The sequence below is a fragment of the Heloderma suspectum genome, chromosome 4 (assembly GCF_057233095.1).
Source record: "Heloderma suspectum isolate Gila_16-S chromosome 4, 16-S_ref, whole genome shotgun sequence".
In the NCBI taxonomy this organism is placed as follows: Eukaryota; Metazoa; Chordata; class Lepidosauria; order Squamata; family Helodermatidae; genus Heloderma; species Heloderma suspectum.
In genome coordinates, this window is record NC_139461.1 from 305,035,276 (window position 1) to 305,047,459 (window position 12,184).

The following is a 12,184-nucleotide window of genomic DNA, read 5'->3' on the forward strand; positions in this document are numbered from 1 at the left end:
TAGAAGCTAGATTTCCCAAGTCCCAATCCAACACTTTAACCACTACACCACACTATCTCATTCCAACACCCCAGCCAAACCTACAATTGCTTAGACAGTTTTATATTGTCTGTACTATTTTTATAAAATGCTGAGTCATTTTCTTCTCAAATGTGGAATGTTCAGGCATTCCTTTATAAAGCCCCAAAGAATGAGGACCCCATCAAAGCATATTAGTGCTGCAGGCTTAACTTTCTTTAGCAGGTATCCTCCCACGAAACTCTGGGAACTGAAGTTCGTACTGTGGAGCATGTGGGAAGTAACCTTCTTTATTGGAAAGTATCCAATACCTTCAATAAACTACAATTCCCAACATTCTTTGAGGAAAGCATGACAATGTCAGTGGTATGAAACAGGTTTGTTTTACATGTAGATCTGCCTCTGTATGTAAGATCAATATTGTGGAGATGAATTTGCAGCTGTCTGACTTCACTCTATAAAAGAAGTTCCCAGATATTCATGTAATACTTCAGAGGCTATTGCAAGCAATGTTCCTTGCTTCCAAAAGAGTTCTTGAGGCCTTTGGGTTTAGGTGTGTGTAGATCTAACTCAGGAAATGTTTACATGTCCAAGGACATACATTCAACAGATTCATACCACTTTTATTCCAAACAGATACATTTCAGTACTGAAAACAAATGCACTTCTAACTACTCTGAAGTCGCATTTGACACACATCAAGCAACAAAATGGAAGTGTTGGAATCATAGATGAAAATGTGCAAAACTAATTGCAGGCCAAATTTGCCTTAAATGTGAGCCATTTGGGGGTGGGGGTGGGGGATGTTTTACAATGCATTTTGAGGGCAAATAGGGTTTTCCCCTCCAAATCTGACATTTTATCAGGTATTGGAGAGCTTAAGCGGGGGGGGGGGGGAGAGCGCAAGAGAGAGAGACCATATTGGCAGCAACAAGAACCCAAATAACACTGATGCATTTATGATGAAAGAGTCTAAGAAATTAATTATCCACCCAATTCATGCTAGAAGCCTGCAATGACTGATAGCCTTTTTGGGAGAGGCATTAAAGCACTGAATTGGATTCAGTTTATGGAAGAGTAATTTAATCCCCTTTGCCCCCCTCTTCTCTCTATCCTTAATCTCAAAGTGTGCGGGCAGCATTTTGTCCTGCAATGTCATTTGGTGGGTTCCCTCTGTGTCCTCCCCCGGCACAGTGTACTTGCTCTCCGCCAGCACTACCCTTTGTTTCTCTCTGGCCGGCTGTTCAGACTACAGCTATGCACAAATAGTCTCTCAAACTTCTCCAGGCTATAATACGTGGGCAGAGAAATTGGGGAGACAATTTCACCGAATGTCTTCGAGGGGAGGAGAAATTCTCCAGCAGCTTCTCACAGAGAGGACTCACTATCGGCAGGGATTGTAGCAAAGGTTCTTTCTTTTTTCCTAAGGGCTTTTGGTTTATTGTACTGCTTCTGTAGCTGGCAACAGCATCAACTGTGTTAAGGCTCCCATTCTTCTGAGGCAGAATTTTGAATTTCGTTTGGTGGTATTTTTGAGCTTCCCTGATCACTGAGAGGCGGCCGAGGGTGCTGTGTGTGTGTTTTCCCTCTCTGTCACACATCTTTCCATTGCTCTGCAGCCTCCCAGGCCACCTGCACTTTCAAAACTGAAAAAGGAATTGCCTCATGACGTCTTCCTCATGAAGAAGTGCGGGAAGCCGAGGAGGCTACAGGCTGCCACAGAGATTATTGTATGATAACAGACAGGACACTCATGCACACTCCTCAGCCACCTCCTAAGAAAAATGGTACAAGAACCTCAAACCCAACCCATGAGAATTTCTCTGACATTTTTCCTCTTTTGAATTTCTTTTCGAAAGCAATTTCTCTTCTATCAAATGGAATGAGAATGGTCGGGGGAAAAAAGTGGGAGAAATTTTCGGCGTAGCACTGGTTCAGACTTCAGCCTCACTCACCTTCGAAAGGCCGCCAACCTCCAAATAAAAGCAGATGATGAAGATGTTCCAGGTGACCCAGATGGCTGTCCAGATGGCATACTGGGAAAGGGGGAGGGCCAAAGGACAGAAAGAAAAAGGGTAGAGGGTGAAGTTGCAGAACTGCAGAGGGAACAGATGAAAGTTCTTTGATAGGGCCAGCTGCAGTGGAGGCTGGTGGCATCTAATGTCATTGGGGTGGTGAATCCACTCCAGGTTTCAGTCAGAACTAGTCAGAACTCTAAATAGTTATCCATGGTGCTTCACAAAGCAGCCTGGATAGCTCTGTGAGAGTTCTGACTTGTTTTGACAGAAACCTGGAGCGGATGCACCGTCCCACTGACATTGGAAGCACCAGCCTCCACTGGCCAGTTGTGCCATTAAGCTAGGGGTGTTGAGCCTCCGGCCCACAGGGTCTCAGTCTCCAGAAGTCAACCCCCTTCCCCTGACCTCACCCCCTTCCCCCCAACGGCATCTGGTGCTTTCCTGATTTTTGAAGATTCCCTCCACCCCCGCTTCACATTCTAGAAGGAAATGCCTCCCCTAAGTCTTAATTTCTGCCAGTAAAAGCTTTAAGCTCAAATATGCTGGTATTTGGGGGGTGGGGATTTCTGTTCTTTTGGGCCCTGCCCTTTTTTGTGTTAGGTTCCACACCCACTGGAATGCGGCCCCTAAGAGCTTCTCTGAAATTGAATTTGGCTTCCAGGCTGAAAGAGGTTCAACACCCCGATCAACACTGACTGGCAGCAACTCCCCAGGGTTTCATTCTTTCCCAGCCCTACCTGGAGAAATTCTGGGATCTGCACAACTTCGGAGTCAGTTTTCCAGGCTTCTGGTAGCCTGCCTGATGTTCAGTCCTAGCCCAGAGCACCTTGTCACATTTTAACCTGGAGTGAAATTAAGGCAGGAAGCCTCCCTCCCTCCTTTTCCTGTGTCATCATGTTAACCAATCAGGTTTCACCGCCATTGGCCATTGATTGCCCACACATTTGTGAAGAAGGCACTTGGGATCATGTGCGTGGAGACAGGGTTCAGTGTAGAGTAAGGGTGATGGTCTGCAGATACCTGTTGGCTTCTCATGGCTTTCAACGGGTGTAGTGTAATGGTTAAGGGTGAGAATTATGAACCTGGATGGACCCAGTTCAAATCCCACCCCCATCATAATATTACAATGTGGCCTTAAGCAAGCTACTGTAGGGTCAACATTTTTCCCCACTCTGCATTATGGGAATACAAACTTATTTGATAGTGTTGTTGTAGAGATGACAGAGATAATGCATGTGAAATGCTTCAAACACCCTCAAAACATTATATAGAATCTTATATAGATCAGGTGGACAAGCTGTGCCCCTCCCCCAATGTTTTGGCCTACAACTCCCATCATTCCTCACCATTGCCTACATTGGCTAGGGCTGATGGGAGTTGCGGGCCGAAACATGTGGAGCGTCACAAGTTGCCACCCCTGTTATAGATGCTGCTGTTGAGGCCAAATTAGACACGGCACCATTCATGAAATTAGCAATTCTGAGAATGAGTTTTTAAAGATAAAGAGCCAGCGGGGGCGATATAGGGGGCTTCAATCCATTCCCCCGCCCCCATAGTCCCAGTCCCAATCCCCCCACACCAGCTATTTGCATTGGAAGAAAAGCTACTATTGGAGCGAATAGGAGTTTTCTTCCATTGCAAATAGGCAGGGTGGTGGTGGTGTTGAACTGGATTGTGATTGCAGAGTGGAGCAAAGCCCCCCTACCCCAGGGTCCCAATCCCAGGTGGGCCTACTGTACCTACTATTTCCTTTAAAAAAAAACACCTTTTATTTCCCATCTAAATCTTTTCCTTACATTTGCATGCAAATCTCAGATTTGAGTGAAAATTGCTTGAGAACATTTTCCTCCAGGTTCATTCACCCGTAGGATGAGGAAAAAATGCTTCAGGCTCCTTGCAGCTGAGGGCCAAATCAGCCATTACTGTAAATACATATTTAGCAGCTGTCTTTTTCTCCATTTTACTCTAGAGTAGGTGCAGTGCCCCCCCGATCCAGTTCTTGAAAGCCCCACTACTCTCCCCACTTGAGTCCTCATCTGCATGAGGCCCCTGCACATAATCTAGAGCAAAAATGAAAACGAAGATGATGACCGGGGCCGTGTTTCCATGACAATGGAAGGAGAAGCTAATGGAGGAATACTGGATTTTTTTAAAGGACTCAGCTTTGCTGCACTTTGGTCCATGCAGGGCTCCACAATGAAGTGCTCCGGACCAGTAAAAATCACTTCACAGAACATCTCCCCTCTTCTTCTTTTCCCTGAAAGTCCAGATGCACCTGCATTTCAGGAGCAAGCCTCATTGAGCACAATGGGAGTTACTTCCAAGTAGACGCACATATGCTTGTGCTGGGAAAGATGTGTGTGTGTGTGTGTGTGTGTGTGAACACAAAGACAGGAAATCAGCCCCCATTTTAACCCGCAGGATCTCTATAATGAAGGGTCGAAGTAGTTACTTCCTAAGGCAATAAACCAAACAAAGGAGAATCAGAGCCACGAGATCATGCTTAGGGAATGGGGCTTTAAACTGTGCCATGTCAATTGAGGGGGATCTCCGTAAGTTCTGATGTGGGCATTCAGAGGGCAAGCCTCATTGACCACAGTGGGCGTTACTTCTGAGGAGACATTAATTGGTTTGTGCAGGGATGGGAAACCCACAGGAAACACCCCTTGACCGGAGGCATGGTGAAAGGCACATCCCTGGGCAGGGCTAGCATACCTGAGGTAAATGTAGGGGTTGGGGCACACAGCAACTATACCGAAGAGAGCCCGACTTAAGGAACATAATCGGACTATAAGCAGTCTCAAGAAATCCGTTTTTTCCGCGACAAGCTCTGCAGTGGCTGCTAGGGATGGGCGGATTCCCTACCCGCTGGTCCAGGTGGGAATCCGCCCTTGGGGGGAGGCAATCCTTCCCTCGCCCCGGAATCCGTCTGGGCCAGCTCCGCTCCCCGGCAATACTGCAGAGCTGGCCGCCAGGTCCACATCGCTGGCGATACAGCTGGCTGCCAATGCCTTGCCATGTCACTGGGCTAACTCCGGATGCAAATGGCATCCACTACACCATTTGCGGCCGTAAAGCTGTTAAGTTAACTTAAATGCAGCCATTTATGGCTGCATTTAGGTTACTAACAGCTTTACGGCTGCAAATGGAGTACACTACGCCATTTGCATCCCTGTTGTTTCACGCGATAGGCTAGCCTAGCTGAAGTAATGTCTGTTTTGGCCCTGAGTGTGTGAATCCACCTGTGGAATCAGAGCTGCATTCTGCAGCGACTGCCAGAATTCCTCTGGACTTTAAAACAAGCCAAATGACTCCTGTCAGTTTATAATTAACTCCTGGGGAGTGGGGGTGGACATCTATTATCATCTTCCCCACATACGCACACACGCAAATTGATGGATAGCTGTCACAGCCTGTCCTTCCGCTACAGGCCCAGAGGGTGATGTGGCCGACCTGTTTTGTTGGCTCCAGATTTATGCTCTGTGCTTGTCAGCAGCCTGACAAAAAAGCACTGACTGGAGACCCTCATTTGCCAAGATCGTTGACAGCTGGCTGGAGTTTATTACTTAAGCCCCAGTGCCTGCCCATGAGGACTCTCCCTCTTCTATAACTGGAGGCAGTAAAGTCAGGGTTGGATGTGAGAGGGTGGAGGAGAGGGGAAGTTTATATTAATAATAAGTCGGAGAGAAAAGCCTCTGTGATTTCCAGCGCTCATTGAATGTAGGAGCATCTGCTGCCTCAAAGACAGTCAATACCAGGAACATTCAGCAGGATGTTTTCCAGCACCCCCAAAATGAATGAGAGCTGTGCAAGCAAGCTACACAGATGGGGGAAAACTCCCATTTGCTGCGGTGGAATGGTACTGGAGAACTCCCTGGTAGATTGTGGCCTATCTCATCAACCAAGTCAGGATCGTTTCGCCTTACAGCTATTTGGAATGCAGCAATGCCACCAAGACGTCCATTGTTTCATACACCACAGGACGCAAAGGCCAATGATGGTAAAGCATGATTGGTTAACTTAATGTAAGACATTTACACAGGGCATGGCACTTTAGGCTGGCAATTAGAGTAGAAGCCGCCTGTACTGTTAACAACATGGTAATTTAATTTAGATCCAAAGGGCTGTGTAATAAAGTTGAAACAGTCTGATTAAAATAAATTATGTACACTCTGTTGGAAGTGACAGATAAAAGGGAATATTTGTTCATAATTTGAGATTGTCCTGCTCTCAGCCAAGGATTTATTACACACACACACACACACACACACACACAGTGTGTGTGTGTGTGTGTGTGTGTGTGAGGGAGGGAGAGTCATATATACACATATCGGAGCGTACACAGTTACAGGCCAAGATTCAAAGGATTGATATGACCATACAGTAAACTATATGATTACTAATGGGGTTTTTTTTTCAGCACCAGTTCCTGCTGCTGAAGAAACAAGTCACTGCTTTGGTTAAAAACTGCTTGCCTCTTTGGCAATGGGAGACATTGCAGAGAAAATGGCATGTGTGAAGTTTGTATTGTATGCATCACAGCCACCCTGCTATTACTCAGAGTAAGTCAGTGACCTTAAGTGCCAGATTTGTGGATGCCATTAAAAGACAGAACATTGTCATTTATTTTACAATTATATTGTTGGGAGGGAAGGAAGCCACAGCATTCAGAATTTCCACAGAGGGCACCAAAAATACATTGGGCTGCCTTGATATGCATAGTTCTGCCATATGCATGCATAATTTGTCTTCTGAACTACGCTATTTTGAATATCAATGACATTTCCTTATTTAATTCATTCCCCCAAACAACCAGCACCTGGCAAAGAAGGTCCCAATTACTCTGCATTTACATTTATAATTAGTTATAATTCACTTGTCCTTATGACTCAGGACAGACTTCTGAGTAAGCATTTCTAAGGCCTATTGAGTAAGCCTAATGAATTCAGTGGGGCTTTCTCCCACATAAGCAGATACAGGATTGCAGCTTTAGAAACAGTAACAAACGTCTTTGCTACTCACCACCACAATGTAGCGTGGCCTGTACTGGATCGTACCAAACAGGCCAAGGATAACGATGATGATGTGAAGGAAATTGGCAAGAATTGGAGCCCACTGGTATCCCAGGAAATCAAAAACCTGCCTCTCTAAGGCAGCGAGCTGGAAGAGAAGGAGAGGAGAAGATTAAGATGAACAGCAAATTGATTATGAAAGTCATAATATAATAATAATATTATTATAATATTCCAAATTATTACAATAATTCCAAAGACTGGAGCTATTTCCTTATTGTAGCCATCCCCGTCTACCTTTTTCCATATCCCCTTCGGCAGCCTCTTTGGCAGAAGAGGGATGTATGAGAATTTCATTTTGATTCATTGTAGCTCAGATTTGCCCCGTTTGCCAACCGGAAAGCTAATGCGAACACAGTTTTCCAATAAAGCTTGCACATGCCTGAGTTTGTGTTTGCCTACTTTAGAAAAATTTGCACTTTAAAAACGTGCATTTTTTAAAAAAATATGCATTTCCACAATTTAGCCTATGGGGGGAAGCGCGCATTTGGGTGTGTGCTTTCCAAAACTGCATACCGAAATGTGCACTTTCCTTATTGGAACGAAAAGGAAAAAAACAGATCGCGACTAAAATGGGAGTGATGCGGTCCAACTTTCAAGGCTGACTTCAGAGAATCTTTGTGAGTTTGAATATCACTGATTCTCCTACACCTACCAGGACAAAGCTTGCATCAGGACAAAGTTTGCACTAAAGGAACAAAAAAAATCCCATGCTTACAAGAAATTAAACAAAGCAGTATCATCATGCAGTGCCCATTTCCTTAGTTGCTGTACATTGCAATACACTCAGTCATTCTACATTATGTTGCTTGTATATGCCTGCATGTGTAGTTTTTTGTTTTTACAGATTTCAGATTGTTTTCTCACAAAGAGGTGATGTGACAGCCAGGCAAGAGGTATGGAGAAGTGAGGAACAGCAGTAACGTTTTGAGTGAAGGGGTGTGACTGGAAGGAAATCATGAGATGTGGCATGGCCAGGGAGGGGGGCAAGACTGGCAGGCATTAGGTCTCAGGAGAAATTCTGCCCCCAACAAAAGTGTAATGGGCAGCATCTGGAGAAGATCACTGCAATGGGTGAGGCTATAGAGAAGGGGAATATTTGCAGCAGCCATTCCCAACCTGGTGCCCTCCAGATGTGTTGGACTGCAATCTGGGAATTATGGGAGTTGCAGTCCAACACATCTGGAGGGCACCAGGCTGAGGAAGGCAGACATGGGAAGAAACAGATCAAACCAAAGCAGACGTGGCAGGTGAAGCGGTTGGCGTTGGAGTGCGGTGAGCGCCAAATGGGTGCACAGATAGCCTCTCAAAATTCTCCAGCCTATTTGTGGGCAGAGAAATTGAGGGGACAATTTCACTGAATTTCTTCGAGGGGAGGAGAAAGTTTCTCACAGATAGGGCTCACTATTGGGAGGGGTTGTAGCAAAGGTTATTTCTTTTTAGCTAAGGGCTTTTGGTTTACTGCACTACTTCTGTAGCTGGCAACAGCATCAGCTGTGTTGAGGCTTCCACTTTTCTGAGGCAGAATTTTGAATTTCTTTTGTTGGTATTTTTGAGTTTCTCTAATCACTGAGAGGTGGCCGAGGGTGCTGTATGTGTTTTTTCTCTCTCTATCACACGTCTTTCCATTGCTCTGCAGCCTCCCAGGCCACTTGCACTTTCTGAACTGAAAAAGTCCCATGGGAGGAATAGACTCATATCTTCCTCATGATGGCTTTAACAGAAGTGCGGGAAGCCAAGGAGGCTGCAGACTGCCACAGAGATTATTGTACAATGATAGATGGGACACTCATGCACACTCCTCAGCCACCTCACCAGTAAGGTAAGCGCAAGAATCCGAAACCCAGCCCATGAGAATTTCTCCAAAATTTCTCCTCCTTTGAATTTCTTTTTGAAAGCAATTTCTTTTCTATCACATTGAATGCGAATGGTCGAAAAAAATGTGGGAGACATTTTCGGCGCGGCACTAATGAGCACAGTAGACTCGCTGTCAGGGCTGAGTCATCCTTCAGAAGCCAGGAAAGACTATCATCACCCAGGCAAAGTTTAGGGTGGCTGCGTGACCTACTTTCCTCTATTTTGAAGACATCCTCTAATTGAAGGGCTGGCTTTTCCAATTCCGATTTAAAGATAGAGAACCCTAAGAAGGGAGAGCACGCCACCCATCAACAGTGAGCACCTGGACAGCAGACTGAGCAGGAACACAGCTCACCTGCTCAAAGTCTTCCCCACTAGGGAATGCATTGCCTTCCTATTTAAATGATAGTGATTATTTCTGAATTTCCATCTATACATAAGTTTGTACATGCAAATCTAATGCAGAGCAGCATCTTGTCTTTTCGGTGGTGCATTTCCTCTCTTTAGCAATGCTCAAGTGGACACCCTACCAAAGTTCCAGCCTAAACAAGAAGACCTTTTTGCCCTTCCTATTGACATGAGCCCAGCTGGGTGGAGCCACTTTGCTACCAGGAAACCCTTTACTGCGAAGGGAGATGCTCCAACTTATAGCACTGGTGACTTTCCATACAGGGCAGCAAAGCACAGATCTGTAGCTTCCTGATTCTAACCTCAGCAGTTATTGACACCTATTTCCCTACAGGAGCCATTTTTATTCAGTCTCTCCTAGCCCCCTTTTTCTTGGTGGAGAATGAAGGAAGCTTTGCAGTCGCTGCAAGCAACATGGTGGACCTTTGGATGGGATAAGGTGATAAAAATGGATGGGGTCACCATCGCATGAGGTATTGATGCAGTTGTGCTTTCATGCAGCTCTCATTCATTTTAATGGGCTTGTTCAGGAGACCTTCCCAGTGGATCATGCCCATTGCCTTTTCTCTTGTCTTCCTTGTTGGATTTGGTTAACTATCATTCTCCCTCTCTCTTCTTTTTGACACTTCTGAACACTATATTCTCCAACTCCAAGGGATCCAATTTAATTAACCAGCAGACAGGTACCATCAGCAATCTCCTATGAAGTGCACACACTACTGAATGAACAAGTCCTATACCTGGGAAAGCAGAACTGGAAGGCTATTATTCATTTCAAAATCAATTTTCTCTGCATCATCGGAGCCAGTGGCAATGTGTTAAGCCCTTAATCTTTCATTAGGAAGATCAAAGCACATGCCGTAGTGACTTCTAGAAATCCTGGATTCTGGCTGGCTGGCTAGAGTAACACATGACCGCAATCAGTTTATCCAATCAGGCATTTAATTGGCTTTGTTTGTTATGTTAAGCCTAGAAATGTAGATAAAGCACCAGCACCTCAATATAGTTGTTTACCTATTAAGCAAAGAAACCCTGTAGCTGTCTATGTTATAGAGAGATAACCCCATGTCTTCAGGGTATAATGAGAAGAAGTTTGACTTTGCTTCCTGTTTACAGTCACTGGAAGACAGGGGCAGCCACATTGGGCACAACCCAAACTAGCAAGTATTACATAGTGTACAGAGAATGGGAGTTAGGGTGCAATCCTGTGTGTCTTTAAACAGAAAACAGTCCTACAACTCCCAGCATTCCCAGCCAGCTACCTACAACTCCCAGCATTCCCCAGACAGAACAAAGTCCAACTCCCAGGATCCCCCACAGTATGGCTGGCTGGGGAATGCTGGGAGTCCTATCACTTTTTTCTGTCTAAACATCATAGGATTGTGCCCTTAGAATAGTAGAATCACAGAATGGGAAGAGATCTTAAAGGTCGTCTAGTGATGCAGGTGTTATATGTTAACAAGGGAAGCCACTTGTCTATAAGGAGACTCCATGTTCAGAGGCAGTATACCACTGAATGATGGTTGCAACATGCTCCTTCCTTATCTGTCCTGCTTTGCTTTGCCGTCACTCACCTTGTCCTGTTGTTCACCAACTGCTGCTCTCCTTTTAATCCTTCACCTGCCTGTGGATTTCAGAACAGCTTGTCCTGCCACCCTCCATCACAGATTCCTGACCCCCCTGCTGATGCCAGGATCTGACCTTGCCAAGAATGGGCACACATGCTGGCTGGCATAGATTTGTATGCTGGCACACAGAGGGCTACGGGGTTTCACAGAAAAAAAGCATCAGGCTGTATATGCTGCACTCTAGGTGAGAAGGGCTGTAGGTCAGTGGTAGAACACATGCTTTGCATGAAGACAGTCCCAGGTTCGATCCCCGGCATCTCCAGGTAGGGCTGGAAAAACTCCTACCTGAAACCCTGGAGAGCTGTTGCTGCCAGTCAGTGCTGACAATACTGGGCTAGACGGACCCAGGGTCTGACTCAGTATAAGGCAGCTTCCGATGTTCCTGTGTACCAGGGACAGGCCCGAGGCAGCTCTCTGACTAATCCCTGTGCCTTCCATTCAGTTATTTATTTCTCAGATTTATTTTGCAGATCCCTTTAAAAATTATCGTTAGTGAGAGAAGCTGGGGTTGCTGTTCCTCAGTCTCGGGGAGTTAAACCTGGTGGGGAGGGATATATTTTGATTCTAGTGTACGTGCATGTAACTACACACATGCATGCACACTAAGGTGCTGTGTAGTGCGCAGCCTGCCACGGTCCATGCTACAGCTGCTGAAGTCTAGTCTGAGTTGTTGTTGACAACATATCGTAGTGGTGCAGATCAGGCTATGGGAGATTAACCAAGCAGAGCCTGCAGCAGTATGTGTGAGCATGGGGGTGGAGAACTGTAAGAATGTGCATTTAAATACGGTCTAGAATGGGTGAGTCTCTGCATAATATGTACGCGCAGCGGGGGTGTCAAATTGCACTGGCTACCAGTTGTTTTCTGGGCCAAATTCAAGGTGCTGGTTTTGACCTTTAAAACCCTATATGGTTCCGGCCCAGCCTGTCTTAAGGAGCACCTCCAGCAGCACCAGAGAGGCCACTTAACAAGATCAGCCTCGGATGGCCTTCTCTCTGTCCCATCAGCCAGGACAGCGAGACTGGGGCGGGGGGCGAGGGAGAGGGCCATTTCTGTGGTGGCCCCCACTCTGTGGAACTCCCTCCCTAGGGAACTCCGCCATGCCCCCTCTTTAATGAGCTTCCGTCGTGCATTAAAAACGTGGTTGTTCAGGCAGGCATTTGGGGTGGGTTAGGGTATTTTA

At 45.9% G+C, this 12,184-nt stretch overlaps 1 protein-coding gene across 1 annotated transcript in view; it reads right to left on the reverse strand.

Moving 5' to 3' along the window:
* NKAIN4 (sodium/potassium transporting ATPase interacting 4) overlaps positions 1-12,184 on the reverse strand; it is a 128,048-nt gene that overhangs the window by 73,340 nt on the left and 42,524 nt on the right. The window contains exons 4-5 of the mRNA XM_084851695.1: positions 7,059-7,211; positions 1,974-2,054 (exon numbers count right to left, since the gene is read on the reverse strand). Coding sequence (XP_084707821.1) covers positions 1,974-2,054; positions 7,059-7,211 — 234 coding nt within the window. The remainder of the gene's footprint in view (positions 1-1,973; positions 2,055-7,058; positions 7,212-12,184) is intronic.